Source organism: Vombatus ursinus, unplaced genomic scaffold (assembly GCF_900497805.2).
Source record: "Vombatus ursinus unplaced genomic scaffold, bare-nosed wombat genome assembly UNPS02014817.1, whole genome shotgun sequence".
Lineage (NCBI taxonomy): Eukaryota > Metazoa > Chordata > Mammalia > Diprotodontia > Vombatidae > Vombatus > Vombatus ursinus.
In genome coordinates this window covers 7049151-7068851 of record NW_020954595.1, presented here as the reverse complement: position 1 = coordinate 7068851, position 19701 = coordinate 7049151, and the positions used below count along the sequence as shown (strand labels likewise).

The window sequence follows — 19701 nt, the reverse complement described above, 5'->3', positions numbered from 1 at the left end:
AACAGGGTTCTCATTTTCTTTTGTCATGGACTCCTTGGCAGACTGATGAATCTTAGGGACCCCTTCTGAGAATAAGGTTGTTAGATGGATAAAATAAATAGAATTTCAAAGGAAACAAAAACATTAAAATAAAGTTACTAAAATATTAGAAAAAAAAAACAGGACCTTAGGCTAAGAACCCCTGACCTAGATGATGTCAGAAGTCATTTCTAGCTCTTAACAGGTAGTTCTATGGTCTAGGCTGTTCTGACTCAAATGCTGTCCTGTCTACTCTTCCATGCTGCCTCACTTTGACTGACTAGAAAATGGAAGGGTTTGAAGGCAATGAACCTCTAGTCTTTGACTTTTCTTGTGGGATCAGTGACTGACCAATAGAAGGTAGTACGTTCTCAGCTATGATCCCGTGCTCTAGACCCTGGTACTTCAATGCTTACTTTGAAGCTAACAAAGAAACATTTTTTTGGGGGGGAGGGTGTCATGTACATTTCCCTGTGTAAACACCTTCCCCAATAAACCAGACATTCTAAACTGACTTAAATGAAGTCAGCTTTTACTCAAAACCACCTTCAGTGCCAGTGGATTGCACTTGAAAAGTTAACAGAACAGAGGAGTTCTTCCCCAGGCAGGTAGCAGAGGAGATCTGTGCAAATAACAATGATGCCAACATTAGCCCTTGAGCAGGAAAGAGGTCTTCCTTCCTGCTGCCTTTGCAACCTGTGGCATCCCTGGGTATTTTTTTCACCAGCAAAGTAAAGCCCAGTTGGGTCCTTATTTTTTTTTTTTGAGCATATAATCATTGCAAGTGCCAGAATAGTGAGGGATGGAAGTACTTTCTACATGAGCATTTGAACAGGAAAACCAGATAGGTAAACTGATGAGAGAAGAGGGTTTCTTTTCCAATTTGCATCTTAAAAAGAGTCCAGCACATTCCAGGAGAAAAGAAGACACGGGGTTGGTCGATTTCTGGGGCACAGATATCAAGAAACCAGCTTTTGCGATGGAACTGATCTGACTATGACTTATGGCCATTATAACCGACTTTTCTTCCATCCCAATCCCCCATCCCTCTAGAAATCTTAATAGGCTTTTGAGAGGCACCATTTAAAACTGGCTGCATAAAATGATCCCTTGATGAAAAGGGATTGAAACAAGGGTTAAAGTAGACATCGAGAGGTTATTGTAGAGGGCACAGTGTTCATACAATCCCCCTTTAATATGTGTGGTGCGCCCCTGCGATAAGATGATTCATTAGATAAGGGCTCTCTTTGACAAGCTCCATCGTTCAACCTTCTGGGTACTGATAGAACAATTCTGCACCCACCCAGGAAATAGAACAAGGTCAGCATTTTTTCCTTGGCCCTTCTATGCGGGCATTTTAGCTACGATTGCATCTTTGTTTACTCCTCATGTATAATAAAAACAAAGTTGGAGGCAGCAGGATCCCCTTTGCCCCAGAATGCACTAAGTAAGCTTTTAGGTGAGCAAAAGTCTCTGTCAGGAAATATTTTTGTAAAGAAGGGACTTCTTTGAGCTTATCATCTCCGAATGAACAGCAGAGAACTGCAGGGGTCTCACCGAGGATGTTTACACCTGAATTTGGTCATCTCATCTCAGGGGAAAGTCTGATAGCAGCTTGAACATAGGCTCCAGTTGAATCATAGCATGTTGGTTTATTAGGATGATAAGCCCCATGATTAGGAAGCCTCGTTAATGCATTTGTTGTCATGATTTGTGAGCTTCCTATGGCTGTGAAATGGACATCAACGTTAACCCGGTGACAAATGATCATTGGCCCCCATAGATGGGCTGGTGTTGATGATGATAAAAGAGTATCAGAAGCAGCAGAAGGGACATGAGAGAAGCAGACAGGATAGAGCCAATTGGCAGATGGCTTGGTTATCTCTACTCCTTTCCCTTTCTTCTTTCTTAAGATTACATATATAATATTTCTATATATATATTTTATGAAAATTCCTTGATTAAAAAGTGTGTTTCTGTGAGGAAGTGAGGTGGTGCAGGTAGTGATGGGCTTGAAGTCAGTGCCCCATTGGATTGTAAGCACCTAACGTAGGGACTATCTTTTATTTCTTTTTTTTTGGTATCTCCTGCACTTAGCACAATGCCTGGCACATAGGAGATCTTTAACAAATATTGAGAAATGGAAGAATTGGACTTAAATCTTCCTTCCGGTGCTTTTTTCTGCATCATTTTGGGCAGCTCACTTAGCTTTCCTGGATCTCAGTTTCTTCATCTGTTACATGAGGGGTTGGCCAGGAGGCCTCCGAGATCCCTTCTAAATCAATGAACCTTCCGCCCTTGAGCCTAGGACTCTTGAATATAATTTAACTTACTTTGTGCCTTGAGCAATTGCTTAGCTAGCATCAATCCCAGGTGCTCTGTGTTCTGCATTAAGCAGAAGACTTTCCAAATCCAAGAGTTCCCAAAGCTGGCAAATTCACAGAGTCTTTGTGTGTGTTTCTGTACTGAAATATTACTTCTTCAATCAGAGACAAGAGTGTCTTTGGTTGGTCGGTCAGTTGGTTCTGTTCTGGACCACTGATATCAGCAGTGGGGGAATCTCCTGATGTGAGTTGCCTTCCATGGACACAGACCAATGACTCCTGTGTGACTTAGAGTCATAGAGCTTTCCTTGGGGGCACTGGGCAGAGAAGTGCCTGGGCCAAGGTCACACAGTTGCCAGAGGCAGGGCTTGGGTGCTGGTCTTCCTGACCCTAAGGGGGCCCCTCTCTGCACTGCCTCATGTTGCTTCTCTTAGGGATTAGGTGGATAGTAGAAGAGCCACCATCGACCCCGGGGGCAGGGAACTCTAGGTTCTAAAAGAGAAATGACTTTTCAACCCTTTTCTCATTCTTGGTGTGACTAGCAAACAATGCTCATTTGCCTCCAGAATTGTGGTCGCATATCATCGTCATGCAAAACAAAAACCCAAAGCAAACATTTCCTTTCCCAGATACAGCTGCCATGAGAAGTCCCTCCTCTCCCAACTCCCACTCACCTGTCCTTGGGCATTAGTAACTAGTTGGCCTGTGACCCCCTGAAGGCTGGAGAGTGCATTGCCAAAAGCCTGTGAGCTCGCTATGGAGCTCATGGTTGCTGCTGCTGCCGCAGCTGCTGCCGCTGCCTGACTTGCTAGTGGGTTATTAACCAGCTGAAAAGAGAGAAAAGATTACAGTGAAAACCACTGAGGGTTACAGGAAGAGAAAACGGACACAACACTTACAGGAGATAGCCCGCATGCTCACTCTGCAGTAGCACCTTTCTGCAGAAGGAGTTGGCTGGGTTGGAAGTATTGAAAATAAAATACCCGACTGGCTGCAGGTTCCTCATCTGGCTGAGGTGGAACTAGCCCAGGGCCACTGGTACGTTGTCCCAGGGTGAGGATTTTAGAAGGCGTGAAAATGTAATGTATCTTGTTCTTTAGCAGAGCAGAAGAAGATTAGGAGAGCTTGAGATCATGTTTAATGATAAGTAGGAAGGAGAAGGTCTGAGTTGGTGAGGTGATGGGGCCTGCTTGCGCCCTCCCTTTTTTCCTTCACTCTAGGAAGAAATCCCCAAGACTCTGCCCTGTCACATCCCCAGGGCTTCCAGTTTCCTTTCTCCTTTCCAGGGGACCAATCTCTCTCCTGAATTCCCTCCATTAGCACTGATAACAGCACCACACAGTGAGCAATTATTCTGGTACTCCCTCCCCAATCAGTGCTGTTGGTGCACCAGGGAATCTTGCTGAAGTTAGTGATTTCCAAAGAACGTGGGAGCCCAAATCCTGGGGGTTGGACTACTTGCCCTCTGAGGTTCCTTCCAGCTCTGAGATTATCTCCCTTGAGTGACTCAGGTAACTGATTCTCCTTCCTCAACCTCATTTATTTTAATTCTTTCCCGAATTATTTTCAAATCATTAATAACTAAGTTGATTCAAGGGTGTGTTTCACTAGATTTACTTGTCCTGGTATTGCTTGCACCTGGAAGTGTTGCCATGGGTATGAAAATTGCTTGTTATAGCTCTGGTGTTTGGGGGTGCACTGCTCAACCGGCTAGGGAATGTGACTGCTCATGCAGGCAGAAGGCCTTTGCAAACACTGCAGGCCTGATTCTTGGACACTGGATTGAGGGCTGCCGGTAGGTGCATGCCACTAATATTACGCATGCCCTGAAGGAGGTGTGTGTGTGTGTGTGTGTGTGTGTGTGTGTGTGTGTGTGTGTGTGATGTCGGCCAAGGCAGGCTTATGGAGACATTCCAAGGTGTGAAAAAAGATGCTGGAAGCCGCAAGGGGCTGAGGTCCTAGCCATGCTGTGGTTTACTCCTAAAAGAGACTGTGAACATAAGATTCCTAGAAGGAACCTCCACGCTGGCTTTCAAACTGGGCACTTGAGAATCGCCTTAGCGAGAACCCCACCTATTAAATCGGTTAAACTGATTCTCAGAATCGGTAAGAATTGTGCTGATGATCTGCGCATTCTCCACAAGCTGCCAAAGGGATCTTCCTAAGGCCTAGGTCTCACCATGTCACCTCTTAACTCAATAAAATTTCATGGTTCCCCATTACCTCCAGGACCAAATTTAAAATCCTCTGTTTGAATTTTAAGGCTATTTACAACCTGACCTTTCCTTACCTTTCCCATCGTCTTTCATTCCATTCCCTTCCACCCACTCTACAATGCAGCCATGCTGGCCTATTTGCTGTTACTTAAATACTTCATTTCCCACCTCCGTGACTTTATAAGACTGTTCCCCATACCTGGAATGGTCTCCCTCCCAAACTCCAACTCTTCAAATCTCTGGCTTTCTTTAAGACTCAGCTGAAAAGCCACCCTCTCCAGGAAGCCCTTCCTGGATTACCCACATGCTAGTGCTTTCCCTCTGAAATTATCTTTCATAGGTAGTGAAATGGATAGAGTGCTACACCTGCAGGAGTCAGAAAGACCTGAGATCTAACTCTGCCTCAGACAGAGTTCCCTTGGGAAAGTCACTTAACAGCTCTCAGCCTCAGTTTCCACATCTGTAAAATGGGAATAGTAACAATACCTACCTCTCAGGGTGTTTTAAGGATCAGATGAGATCATGTGTGCATTGCTTCACAAACCCCAAAGCACTGTATAAATGCATCTCATATGTTCTGATTCCTATATTTTGTCTGCTTCATTAAAATATAAGCTCTGAGGGTAGACTATTTTTGCTGTTTCTTTGTATCCTCAGAGCTGGTACCATGGCACACAGTGAGTGCTTAATGAATGCTTATGGATAGATTTCGAAGTTGTCACTGCTTCCCAATGGTTTTGGCGGGCTGCCTGTCCAGGCACAGCCGCCTCTATTGTTTTCCTCTTATACTTTTGAAGGAGGAGAGAAAAATGGAGCTCAGCAGGGGATGGGAATTCCTATTAGTCACCTGGGGCTTTTGGAGCCCCCACTTGAGAACAGGCATCTCATTCTCCATTGTGTCATATAGCCCTCGGGGAAATGTTTTGGGGGAATAGGCATCAGGGGTATGAGAATTCTGCCTTGAGCATGCTGGGATGGGGGTGGGGGATAGGGGTGAGCTGCTCCCATTTGGTTGCTAAGGTTAGGAAGGCATTGGGAGCCTCTCTTCACTCAGAGCCTAGAGGGGCTTGAAGGAGAAGAGCCCCACCTGATCTGTCTGCTACTTTACCCTCTTGGTCTCTCGCTATTCCCTTTTCCTTTGGAGCCACAGGAGGCGGGAGGGGCAGCGCCAAAACAGGTGAGGCGTGTGTGTGGAAAGGGGAATGGAACAAGACAGGGATGCTTGAAAGGAGGAGGTTGCAGCTGCCAAAATCTATTTTTCCATGGAGACCAATTCAATCCACTTTATTCTGCCAATTTTCCACACCAGGAGTTTTCGGGCCTCCTGACCATGAGGCAGAAGTGTAGCTTGAACAAAAATCTGCATTTAGGTTAATGACTAGATATAAATTCAAGAAACATTTAAACTATTTTCACAGTCCTGGTTTTGATACATGAATTTCATTTGTATTTATTCTAGGGTGTTATTTTTTTCCAGATAGTTTCTCTCAAGTACAACAATTGTTATGTATAATAATGTATTTTCCATCCCAGATTCCCACATTGGTGCCAATTCCTCTATTTTAAAGGAATTCGGCTTAGAAGACAACTTGGAACAGAAGCCTTAAAAGCTGCCCTGAGTTCTGCTCTCTTCCTTCAAGCTCTTCTTTTAAAATGTCCTTTTCCCTCTTTTCATGAAGACATTCTAATGACTGAGATCTCCCAAATTTTCCCCAGGGTTATATCACACAGCAGAGAATGGGATACCAATTCTTGAAAAGTCCCATCAAATCTCCAGGTTCATAAGAATGTTTGGTTTCTGTGCTTTGTAGGCCTTATTGATGTTAGGTCTTGCCCCAACCGAATTCCACGGGGCTAATTACTGCAGAGATTGAAGGAGATTATTTGCATAAATAATGGAATTCAAGTCATTGCTCAACACGTCTTTTGCCTTTTTATTCTTCCAATACCATATAAACAAACAAAAAACAAGTCTTCGCTGTGAAATCTGACTCTGGCTAAATGTGGGTTGGCCCTGGGTCAGTTTTGGCCCCACTGATCCCAAATATCCTCTGGGGATGGTGGTGACGGAAGAAGGGTGAAGGAGAGTTAGACATCTGTCAGCCTGGCTAGAGGAGGTGGTCATTTTGGTTCCCATCATTTTTAAAGAGCTATGAAGATCTCGGGGAGCCTCCTTCCCACATTCCTAGTATGCAAGATTCGCTATTACCTGATATTCCGTCAAATGGATCTCTGGTGGCCTTTCCATTTTATACTTTACTGATAACATGGGAACTGATGGCCCTAGTAGCTGTGGTGAATTCCCCAAATGCCTTCTGAATCATCCAGGAAAGCTGGATTTATGTGTTCAATTGTAGATTGATTGCTAAAAAATTAATTTGATTCTTAATTTTGGGTTCAGGATTTCACCCTTGCAATGGCTAGGTCATGCCATCCCAAATGCTAATGGTGGGAGACAGGGGTGGGTTTCCATTAACAAGGATACAAAATTTCAGGGCAACAGAGGGAACTGAGGTGATCATAAGCATCCTCCAATTGCCTAGACCATTAGTGAAATGAAAAACTGAAGGCTCCTCTGTCTTCTTGGGATGGATCCAAATGCGTTAGATCTATTAACAGCCTGCATGTAGGTGATCCTGCTTAGGCCCAGCTTTACTCTAGGAGGGACAAACTTTAAGTGGCTACTATGAGGTGATACTTTAGATATCAAAGAAGGGATGAGGTTAAATTGGAAAACTGAATGCCCATTCAAATCACCAATACAATGGGGAGGAAGGCCCCTGTGCTTTGGGGAGGTTTGGTTCATTTTTTTTCTCTTTTCTCTGTTCCTCTCCTACCCACAGAGAATTCCATTTTCTTCCCCTATTCCAATCTATTTCTCTTTCACTGTCTGCCTTTCCTCTTTAATAAAGCAAATGCCACTGGAAATGGCTCTCTTATGGCCCCAGTGTCCCCCATCAGTGTGGAGAGCTGGCCTTGGTGAAACGGAGAAATGAATAGTGCTCCTCTATTCACTTGAATGGGGACTCAGAGAAATGGGGATTCGGGCTCTTAGAGACTGTGGGGACAAATTAATCTGCAAGGTGACAATTGCCAGTGCCCGCTTGTGGCTGCGGTTTCCCAGTTCCCAACGCCTGCTTCTCCTAGGGCTGCCACCGCGGTTGTATCATAATCTGTGGTAAGTAAGATGTGTGCTTGCTGTAACCTCCCAGGTCGCGTCACTTTGGATTGCGCCCAGTCATGTCCTATGAGCAGGCTGACTATCAAGGCTCAGCCCTGATGGGTGAGTCTGTTCCGATTTGGACAGCCGAGATCCAAGGCATGACAAATGCAGGTAATGAGCACATTAACTTTCTAGGAGGGACCAGAGATTCTGGATGTCTCTGCCAGGTTGATGCCTTCAGATATTTCAATATCAATGTACCCAGTGAGCTCAGGATGGCCCAATTAAGGTTCCCCTGCATGACATGGTGTTGATTTAAAGAGGCCAAGTTGGAAGAAACCATCCTTCTTTGTCTGCTTGTTTCTAAAAGGTGAGTCTCTAGGACCCCTCCTTTACTTATCCCCACCCCACTTTTATAGGATGGGTTCTTAGAATTATGATGTGTGTGTCAGGACTCTGAGAGTGGCAGACATAGGGCTCAGACTTGGGTTCTAATCCTGCAGCTGTATTGGCTGTGTGACTCTGGGCAAGTCACTGAATCCTGATGAGTCAGTTTCCTCTTCTGTAAAATGGATAAAATGAAATCTATAATGCCTACATTGTGGGCTTGTTTTACAGTTTAAATGCGATAATTTTTGTAAAGTCTTTTGTAAACTGTGAAGCACTAATATTAATGTCAATTGTCACTCCTATTTGATGTCAACTTAGACTTTTATGCCTCACACATCCCAAGTCCCAATTCTAAAACCTGTGGATTATGCAGGCTGGAAACTAGTTCTTTTGATCCTGATCCACAAAATGGATGTCCTCAAAGTGATTGAAGCACTTTTATTAAATAGCCAGTTGTGGCTAGAGAGGTGCTGGGTGGAGACCAAAAGGGAAAGAGGCATGGTTCCCACTGGCAGGAAATTTGTAGGATAGGACAGGAAAGACCATGTATATGGAAAACAATAGGACAGTTCAATCCGTTTAGGACTTTCTTAGCACTGACTTCTGTGGCTAGGTAGTGTGGTACAGTGTGGCCAGGTAGTATGCTTTTGGGGTCAGAGGATACCAGGTCAAATCCCAGCTTTGCTCCTTACTCACTATGTGACCTTGGGTAAGTCACTTTATGTCTCTCAGCCTCAGTTTTCCCCATTGTAAAAAGTCTTCTAGTTGGACTAGAAGACCCCTGAGTTCTCTTTCCGTTCTAGATCCCGATCAAAGGTAAGTGACTTGCCCAGGGTCACATAGCTAGTATATGCCTGAGAGTCTTCCTGACTCCCAGTCTGATGTCCTTCTATCCACTACTCCACAGCTGCCTCTCTTGTCACAGGGACCAGATGACCAGAGAAAAGTACCTGTCCTCTCAGGTCATGCGTTCTCCTGGGGAAGATGAGACATACACAGGTATGACTGTACTGGAAGAGTGTCACAAAAATCTCTCTTCCAGAATGTTTTAGAAAAAAATTGCCTTGAGCAGGATTTAGTTTGTTTGTTTTAAATTTCTCTCCTCTTTCAACCAAACTAGTCCGTGCAACATGGCATAATGGGTAGAATTCTGTATTTAGAGTCAGGAAGATATGAGTTCTAATCTCGCCTAAAATAGTTATTAGCTGTGTGACTCTGAGCAAGACACATGACCCCCCTGAATCTCAGTTTCATTGTCTGTACAATAGCAGTAATAATGGCACCTATTTCACGGGGTTGTTATTAGCATCATAGGTTCATAGATTTCAATCTGGAAGGGTCCATAGAGGTCACTGAGTTTGGATGAGGAAATTAAGGCAGAGAAGTTATATTACTTCCCCAGGGTCCCATAGCTTATAAAAATATGAGGCAGGGTTTGAACTTGGGTCTTTCTGATTCAAAGTCCAGGGCCAGAATGGCACCATGCCATGTTATTTTAAAGAAAATTTCATCCGTGTAAAGTATATGCAAATGATAACTGCTACTCCTACTACCCAGTTTAAGTAAATTAGTCTCTGTAGCCCTACACGGCTTATAGCTTTTGGAACAAAGATCAGCCCAAAGTGATATCTTACTCTCCTTTCTTTGCAGAGGCCTTTTTTTTGAGGGGGAGGAGAGCTCTCCTTCTTCCTTTGAGAGAAGAGTGCAAGGAAACAACAGTTAAACTAAAAAAAAACCCTCCTGATTGCATGAGCAAGGAAACTCTCCCAATTCAGTTGCCAAATGGACAATTGGAGCACATTTCAGTAGGAGGGAATTAGGAAGAATTGGCTGAGACATCACCTTCTCAGAATGATACCTTTGTTCCCTGTAGCTGGGAGTCAAGAACTCATTCAAGGAGGAAAAATGCTTGGCCTTGAGGTGAGGCTCCAGAGGGCAGAAACCCCAAGTGGTGAGACTCTCCCTCCTTTGTATCTCTGTACTTACTACTGCTCATTTTTACTTTTATTCACATCCACAATAAGCCTCCTGTTGGTGTCATTTGGGGTCTTATTTCCCTCAGCACATCAAAATATTGTGGGAATTCTATAATAAGAAAGTGCCTGACTACCAGAAAGAAGCTGGCTTTGGGGCTGAGAATTTTTAGTGAATTGTTGCCACATCTTTGTTTAAATGGAGGGATTCTGGGAAGATGGCAGAGTAGGTCTGAAAACTTTCAACTCTCCAAATTTCCTCCACAAAAGCACAAAAAATGAAAAACAGAACATTGCTTCAGAGCAGCAGAAATAAACACGGGGTAAAGCGGTCGTCCTCCTAAGACAATCTGAGAAGACTCCAGGAAAGACCAGACCTCCAAGGGCCAAGGTGGCCTGAGTGAAGTGAAAGTCCCCCCAGGCTGACTCTGCAGAATCAACAAACCAGCCTTGGGGGGCAGCTGGATTGGGAGGCAATTTCAGCCTTAGAAACTTCCATTTCCCAGACAGTGTAGGGGTCTGACAGATGAATAGGAGAAGATTGAAGGACCTTCCACTGTTAAGGGATACTAAGCACAAGGGTGCTGATCAGATGTATCTTGGGTTATGACTTCAGGGAGAAGGAGCTAGCATGCACCTGGTGAGTGCAGTAGGAAGGGGTGGGACTCTGATGGCTGTGGGCACTTGCAGGAGAACAGAGTCCCTGGTTTCAGTTCTGGGGCAGAGGACAGCTGTAGTTTGCTGGCCACCTGAGGGACCATACTGAGCAAGATCATTTGCAGGACACTGTGAGTGGGGGCCTTAGCTGTGGTCTAGGAGCAGAGAGGAGTGTCCGAGGTGAGGTCCCAGAACAGACCTGACAAAATAACAGTAAGAAGGATCTGAGGCTTGGACATCATTTCCCATAAGTCAGGACTACAACTTGATTATGCTAAAAAGTGCTAAAAACAAAATAAAACAAACAAATAAATCAAAATGAGTAAGCAAAGGAGAAAGAACCCAACCATAGATAGTTACTATGGGGATAGAGAAAATCTGGGTTCATATTTAGAGGAAGATAATGGAGCTAAAAAAAAAACCACTTCTTTTTCAATGAAAAATGGCAAATGGTCCCAAGCACAAAAAGAGTTTTTGGAAGACCTTAAAAAGGACTTTAAAAATCAAATAAGAGAGATTGAGGAAAAATCAGAAAAAAAATAAGAGCAAGCCAAGAAAACCAAGAAAATTATGAAAAGAAAGTCAATCAACTGGAAACAAGGAATCAAAAACTTAAGGAAGAAAATGATTTCTTGAAAATTTGAATTGGGCAAGAGGAAGCTAATGACATGAAGGCACTAAGAAGACACCAAGAAATCATGAGACAAAATCAAAGGAATTAAAAATAGAAGAGAAAGTGAAACATCTTACCAGAAAAACAACTGATCTGAAGAAAAGATTGAGGAGAAATAATATAAGAATAATCAGACTACCTGAAAACTATGATAAGAAAAAACAATCTTGATACAATATTACAAGGAATTGTGGAGGAAAATTGCCCTGAAGTTCTAGAACAAGAAGGCAAAGTAGAAATAGAAAAAAATCCACTAATTACCACCTGAAAGAAATCCTAGGAAGAAAACTTACAGGCATATCATAGCCAAGTTTCAAAGCTCCAAGATTAAGGAGAAAATATTAGAAACAATGAGAAAAAACTAATTTAAATACCACAGACCTACAATAAGGATTACACAAGACCGAGTAGTTACTATGTTGAAGGATCATAGGTCTTGAAATACTATGTTTCATAGAGCAAAAGCACTGGGGTTATGACCATGGGTAACTTACCCAGCAAAGTTAAATGTAATTCTAAATGGAAAATAAAAGGCTATTTAACAAACTGAAAGACTTTCAGGTTTTTGTGACAGAAAACCCAGAACTTAAGGAAAAATTTGACATATAAGGTCCAAGAGAAATATAAAGTAAACATTAAAGACCAATTATAAGGGACTCAATAAGGTCAAATTGTTTACTTCATGTATGTGAAAATATTAGCAGTACTCTTTATGATTGTCACCATCATTTGGGTGGTTTTAAAGAAAAACGTGGGCTGAGCTTAGTATAATGGAGTAATTCTAAAAAAAAACTGTGTAATGAGAGATAAAAGGCAGTAATTATCTCATACAAATGAGGCATAAAAGGAAAAATTGATATAGAAGAAGCTAGTAGGCGGGAGGGCAGGTAGAGTTGGAACCTTACTCTCATTGGGAATGGGTTAAAGAGGGAACAATATGTATCTAGAACAGAATAAAAGTCTTCTGAATTCAGAAAGAAACAAGAGGGTGTGGGGATAGGGTAGGGGGAGAGGATAAAGGAGAGGCTTTTAGAGGGGTAGGTTAAGGAACAGGAGGGCAAAGTAGTGGGTAGAAGTAAAGTAGAGGAGGGAGGAGGGATAGGGTAAATAAAGCAAGAAAGATAGTGAGGAAAAATAAGAAGGAGGAAAATACCCAAGTAATTGTAGCTTAGAATGTGAATGGGATGAATTTACCCATAAAACAGAAATGGATAGCAGATTAAAAATTTGAATTCAACAATACGTTGCTTTCAGGAAACATAAAAATGGGGGATCCACACAAAGATAAAATAAAGGATAGGAATAGAATTTAGTACGTAAAAAAAGCAGGGATAGTAATCACGATCTCAGCAAAGCTAAAGTTATAATAGATTTAATCAAAAGTGAAAAAATAGAGAAACTACATTATGTGTCAGCAATATTATTCAATATTGTTTTAGACCATTTAAAATATCCAGATAGTATAAAATACCTGAGCATACACCTGCCAAAAAAGGCAGAGGAAGTATATGAACGTAAACATCTAACACTTTTCATACAAATAAACTCTGATCTAAATAACTGAAGTAATATTTATTGTTCATGGGTAGGTAAAGCCAATATAATCTTAAAGATGACAGTTTTGCCTAACTAATCTATCTATTCCATGCCATCTCAATTAAACTATTAAAAAAATTACTGAGTTAGAAAAAATAACAACTAAATTCATTTGGAAGAACAAAAGGTCAGGTACTTGAAAGAAACCAGGTTAAAAAAGATGTAAACGAAGTAACAGCAATTTGGCAATATCAGACCTTAAACTATATTATAAGGTGAGAAAATTGCTGAAATATAAAAAGAATAATTTCTATTATTTTACATTAAAATTTGCTTTTATAAATAAAACCTGTGAGCCAAGAACAGAAGGAATGCAGAAAATTGGGAAAAAATGTTCATAGACAATGTCTCAGATAGGAGGTGATTGGGGTGGAATATTGCTGTGGTGTGGGAAATGATGAGCTGGTTGCTTTAGAAAAACACGGAAAGACTTGGACTTCCGAAGGCAGATACTAGCCACCTTCAGAGGAACAGATGACAAGTGGGAATAAGCATATGTGTGCATGTACGTTTACAGATATCTATGTATATGCACATATATCCACATTTAATTGTAGGGTGGGGGAGGGGAAAAATAAAGTAAAAAGTGCACAGCTGAGAACGAAAGAAAACCAACAAGGAAGCAAAAAAAGCTAAAAAAGCTCGGTAGCTTTGAAAACAACGTGTAGTATTTATTACATAGGTTTCCTTGAAATGGAAATTGGTGGTTTTATTTTGAATCCTCTCTTATGTTCTGCTGTGTACATGGCAATGCTTTTTTCCCTTTTCTCATTTTGTCTTTAAGTTTAGAATTTAAAAAATTACAAAAATAAAAATAGCAAAACAAAGCAAAACAGCAAAACAAAAAAAATAAACCACATTCTCTCTCTCTCTCTCTCTCTCTCTCTCTCTCTCTCTCTCTCTCTCTGTCTCTCTCTCTCTCTCTCTCTCACACACACACACACACACACACACATTGTACTAACATCTGGATATTTAAGATCTTGGGTCCTGGTGTAGCAGCTACAGTTCTAAGTCTGCAATTCTCTCTGCTTATTCTTGGGGAATCTCTGATTGGAATTTCAGGGAAAAAAAGGAGGAGTGATGTGGACTTTGCTGAAAATACCTCAAGTGAATGTTTCCCTATAGGGGTCATGCATCCTGGTGATGCTCTTGAGTCAACATGGATCTCATAATACTTTCTTCCTTGTCTTTCATCTCTTGTTTCACAGCCCTTGAGAGATAACTGTGAGGGACATGTGAGAAAGGCAGTGTGATAGAATGGTGGATTAGGAGTCAGGAAGACCAGGGTTCAAATACCATTTCTGATGTTTATTAACTCTTTGGCCATTGGCAAGATTAGTTCAATTTAATTCAATTAAACAAATACTTATTAATCACCTTCTGTATGGGAAGTGCTATTTTAGGCATTAGGGATTCAAAACACAAAAACAAAATGCCCTGTCCCTCACCCCCTCCCCCAGAAACTTTCACTGTATTAGGGTACCTTAATCTTTCTGAGTCTTGGGATCCTTATCTGTAAAAGGGGGATGATAAAACCTATCATATCAACTTCAAAGGGTTCTTATGAGGCCCAAATGAAATTATGTGGGTATAGCATATTGCAGACCTTAAAGTCAGAATACAAAAATCCCATCAAATGTCATTAAGCATTTACTTAATACCTACTATCTGAAAGGCATTTCTTTAAGATTTTAAGTTGGGAAGAAGGCACTGACCTGCATTGATAGAGGGAGGTTTCTCACCTGGGAGTTTCCAGCATAAATGAAATCACAAGTCCAGTCATTTTCCCTAAGTGCCAAGCTGGCTGCTGGGGTTACAAAGGCAACAAGACAAAAAAAAGTCTGTGATTTCAAGGAGCTGGCATTCTACTTCAGTGGATACAATGTGGAAGTGCCAGCTATGATCTGATTATTTAATGTTTCCTTAAGGCTTTGGAGCCTCTCGACATGTCAAAGAGAAGCTTCTCTGTCCAACTGGCTACCACTTCCCCTGATGCACTTTGGACCATGTGGAAAGGAACTAAACCTTAAGATTCTGAGAGGTGTGATCTGGTTATCCAAGACAACACTTTTTAAAAAGCAACATTTTGATGTTATGTGATTGCAAGCTTAGTTTCAATGTCACATCAGAGCTATATTATTTCATCAAAATGGCATACTCTTCTATGGATGTTTAGCGTCTCAGTCTTTCCGTAGCAGTCTTCATACTAAAGGGTGGAGTGAGCCAGGATCTCAGGTCCCCAGGATAATTGTTCATGATCAATAGGACATCATTCCCCTCATGAGCTATGTGGATTTTATAGAGTATGGATTTAGGGGCTGCTCTTTTTGCTACTGACTTTCTGTCCAGGCCCCTGGAATTGTCACACTATTTGTTTTTAAATGAGAATGCTTGTGTAGTCATCCCTCATAAGACACTACTTGTTTCTTGGTGTGGGGAAACGTATCAGGAGCTGCAGAAAGCCTCAAGGGCCAAGGGGAGGTGGCCAGTTCATTTATGCCCATGATGCATTTAACCTTTTCCATATGACTTAAACATTAACACGGGTGAGCCATTCAGGTTCTGAGACACCGAGACAGAATAGCCAAGAGTTCTTTGAAACTCCATTAAACCAAGTCACTTTTTGACTTCACCTCTGTGCCTCTCCCTTCAAATGATCTGGGAGACATCTGCAGTGGGAAGCAGACAGCGAGGTTTGGAGAGGACCACATTCATCTCAGTATTCTATCAGGTGATTACTAGATACAGTGTGGCAGTCAGGAAGCTTTGAATTTAAATTCCATCTCAGACACTTACTAGTTGTGGACCCTGGGCAAGTCATTAATTTCTCTCAGCCTCAGATTCCTCATCCATAAAATGGGAGGAATGATAGTGCCCACCTACAGGCTTGTTGTGAGGGTCAAATAAGATGACATATGTACAGCACTTTGCAAATTGTAAGGTACTGACCAATACTCGCTATTATTATTATTGTTATTGCTGTGGACTTTTTCAATCAAGCAAGTAATCAACAAACACTAATTAATTTGCTCACTGTGGGCCAGGCACTGAAATAATCACTGAAGGTAATTATAATGACCATCAATCAATTGCTCAATTATTAAACTATGACTCTATGCCGGGCACTGTGTTAGGTACAATGTGGTGGAGATAGAGAGAGAAATGAATCATCAGTCTTTGCCTTAAGAAGCTAACAATTTATGGGGAGTGAGAACACGATGTTCTTGATATGGTTCTGGACTTGGAGGCAGAAAGATCCGGATTCATCCCCTGTCTTGGACACTTAATGCCAGTCCCTCTGTACTTTACAATTATGACCTCATTTGAACCTCACAACAACTCTGGGAGGTAGGGGCTATCATTATTCCCTTTTTACAGATGGAAAAAATGGAGACAAATAGGGATTAAATGACTTGTCCAGGGTCACCAAGCAAGCGAGTATCTGAGACTGGATTTGGATTCAGGTGTTCCCAACATGGCTCCATTCGCTGTGCTACCTAACTGCCCCTTACTTAACCTCTCTGGGCTTCAGTTTCCTCACCTGTAACTTGAGGAGGTTGGACTTGATGGCTTTTGGGGTCCCTTCCAGCTCTCATTATATGACACTATGTACGACCCTGGGCAAGTCACTTAACCATTTTGGGTTTCAGTATCCTTATTTTTGAGGATGAGGAAATTAGACTCAAAGGACTTTAAGGTTCTAATTCCAGGAGTTAGAAAGACTCATTTTCCTGAGTTCAAATCTGGCCTTAGACACTTACTAGCTGTGTGACCCTGGGCAAGTCACTTAACCTTGTTGGCCTCAGTTTTCTTATCTGTAAAATGAGCTGGAGCAGGAAATGGCAAATCACTCCAGTATCTTTGCCAAGAAAACCCCAAATGGGGTCATGAAGAGTCAGACATGACTGACAATTGAACAACAGCAATGGCTCTAAATCTATAACGCTATGATCCCACGTATGTCCACGAGCAATGCAAAAATCCGTACAAGATCATTATTTTGGGAGGATGGAGGAAAGGCCACATGACAGAGCTCATGTTTGAGCTGAGACCAGTAGGAAAGAATGGACCTTTGCCTTCTGTAAGGCAAAGCTCCCTATGGTTGTTCTCTGAGGAAATACCTTTGCCACTCTGATGTCTTTGTTTCATTAATAATGAGTTCTATCAAAGCAGCTAGGTAGCAAAGCAGAGAAAGCACTGATCCTGGATTCAGGAGGACCTGAGTTCAAATCTGGTCTCCGGCCAAATACTTGACACTTACTAGCTGTGTGACTCTGAGCAAGTCTCTTAACCCCAAATGCCTTGCAAAAAAACTGAGTTCTATCACTGAGAGTCAGGGCATACAATGGGCCTTGAAGAATTTGGGACGAGTATCACCCCTGAGGTCAACATCTGAGATATGCTGGTGGACCTGAGCTAGCTGCAACATATTACAAATGAGGAATTGGGAAGGAAAGAAGAGCATTGATCCAGAACTGGATAGACCTTTGGAGGCTGTGGCAATTGACCCCTTCATTTTACAGATGAGGAAACGAAACGAAAGATAAGAGAAGTTAGAGGCCTTGCTTAAGGTCTCACAGCTAGTATGTATCTGAGGTGGCATTCAAACCCAGGTTTTACCGAGTTACACTCCCAGTGCCCTGCCTGCTTCTCCATGTCTGGTGTAAAGGATGTCATCAAAGAATTGCATAAGCAAAAAGGCAGATGGATTCATCAGTGAAAAGATGTTGAATCTAATTTAATTGTGTCGTAGTCAATTCTCTCATGGTTCAACTCCCTGCTAGATAATCAAACAGTCATTGTTAAACTCTAAAGCTTGAAGAGACCTTTGGGATTGAAGATGTAGAGATAATCCCAGAATCCTTGAATTTCAGAGTTGGAAGGAACCTCAGTCCAATCCATAGAATGTAGATGTAGAATATCCCTACAATATGTACCAAACAAGTTGTCAGCCAGTCTCAGCATAGTATCTGGCACATAGTAGGCACTTAGTAAATGCTTATTGCCTGACTGACTGTCTTTGATTCAAGACCACCAGTGAGGAGAAACCCATTACCTCCAGAGGCAGTTCATTCCACTTTTGAATAAGGAAATTGAGCCAAAGTAAAGGAGAAGGGGGTTTTTTCTAGGTCAACAGATAAGCAATGACGGAGTATAAAGTCAGGACTAGAACCAAAGTTTGTGAGCCACCGGTGCAATGGGCCTTCTACTACGCAATGACAATTAGGTCATAATCTCCATTCACACTCCATGTGGGCTACTTGTGATCTCATCCATTTGGGTTTTCCACCAATGATATAGCACATCCATACCTGTCCAGCCTGTGGAACTATTGTCCATGTCTTCTCAGAAATTCATGGTGGGGGGAGGGGAACCCAATGTGGTGAGGATTTGCTTTCTCTTCACAACACAAGAATACAAGGTGAGGACAATAACTCTACAGGCCCCCTTAGGCCAGAGCCTAAGGCCTTATTATTGGGTATAATATTGAGATGTTTGGGGATAGATTTGAAGATTAGAAATAAAAATGGTGGTGTTGGCAGGGAGGCTGTTTCAATCAAACCCAATGACAGCAGTGAGAAGCACTGAGAGAGGAGAAAGAATGAAATAGAAATTTGAGGACATTTAATATAGGGACAAAAGGAATCTATCTATCCCAGAGAAGCCTGAGGTCATGCCTGTATTGTAGCTACCACAGGGAATGGAACTAAGGGCTGGTAAGGATCACTGCAGGATGTGGGGGTGGGGGTGGGAGGAGTGGGAACAGAAAATTGAGAAGAGTCTAGAATATGAGGGGCCATTCCAATGCAATTGGGCCTAAAAATCCCCCAGAGGAGGAAGAGGAAGTCAGTCACTAGATGGAAATCCCACCACTAGTAAGTATCTGAGGTAGAATTGAAACCCAAGTCTTTTTGACTTCAGGTCCAGCACTCTTTACTACACCAAACTAACGAGAATTATTCTTTAGGCAGTTCAGTTAACAAAACTCCATCCTTGTTTCAAGCTAGGCTCCAGGAGATTTAGTCTTTGGGGAGTTCAGTATTTTTGTAAATAGTGAAAGACATGGAATCAACTTTTTAATCTTCATATGCAGTTGAGCATGGCTTTGAATTGAACTTTCCATAGGACTGCTGGTCCAGTGACCTTAATTTGGAATCATTGGTAAAATAAATTAAATCCTTATAAAGAATGAGATTTGAACTCAGGCAGCCTTGACTTCCAAAAACCATGTAGGATTTCCGCTGGCATTATGGGAAACTCTGTAACACACCGACAGAGGTAGTTGGGGAGAGAAGGGAAGCCGGGCATTGTAACCAGAATGGGAGTTCTTTTTTGTGATGAGGTAATGCTACAAGCTGCCTGTCCTTACCAAGAATCTGAGCAAAGAATGTCTCTGCCTAAGGATCTTCAGCTGTAAAATCAGGCTCATAAGTGCCCTGACTCCATCATGGATAGCTTCTATTGGTAAAGGAGGCATACGTGGCATAGGATCACTGAAATTCACCAAAGAAGGACCAGCAGAAATCTGCCACTATATGATTTGGTGGGAAGGCTATCCTAAAAATCCTTCCAAAAGCATGGGGAGACTTAAACACACCAACCGAAAAGACATATGTAGAACCATTGAGAGTGTGATGCACACCCAATGACCACAAGGTTGTAGAAGAAAACAACATTAAAAGGCCCA

The 19701-nt window shown here is 42.1% G+C and overlaps 1 protein-coding gene across 1 annotated transcript in view; it reads right to left on the bottom strand.

Annotated features, from left to right (window-relative positions):
* The window catches only part of POU6F2 (POU class 6 homeobox 2), a 394263-nt gene that overhangs the window by 54890 nt on the left and 319672 nt on the right, over positions 1-19701 (bottom strand). Inside the window, exon 5 of the mRNA XM_027835747.1 lies at positions 3017-3169. Within this exon, the coding sequence (XP_027691548.1) occupies positions 3017-3169 (153 nt within the window). The remainder of the gene's footprint in view (positions 1-3016; positions 3170-19701) is intronic.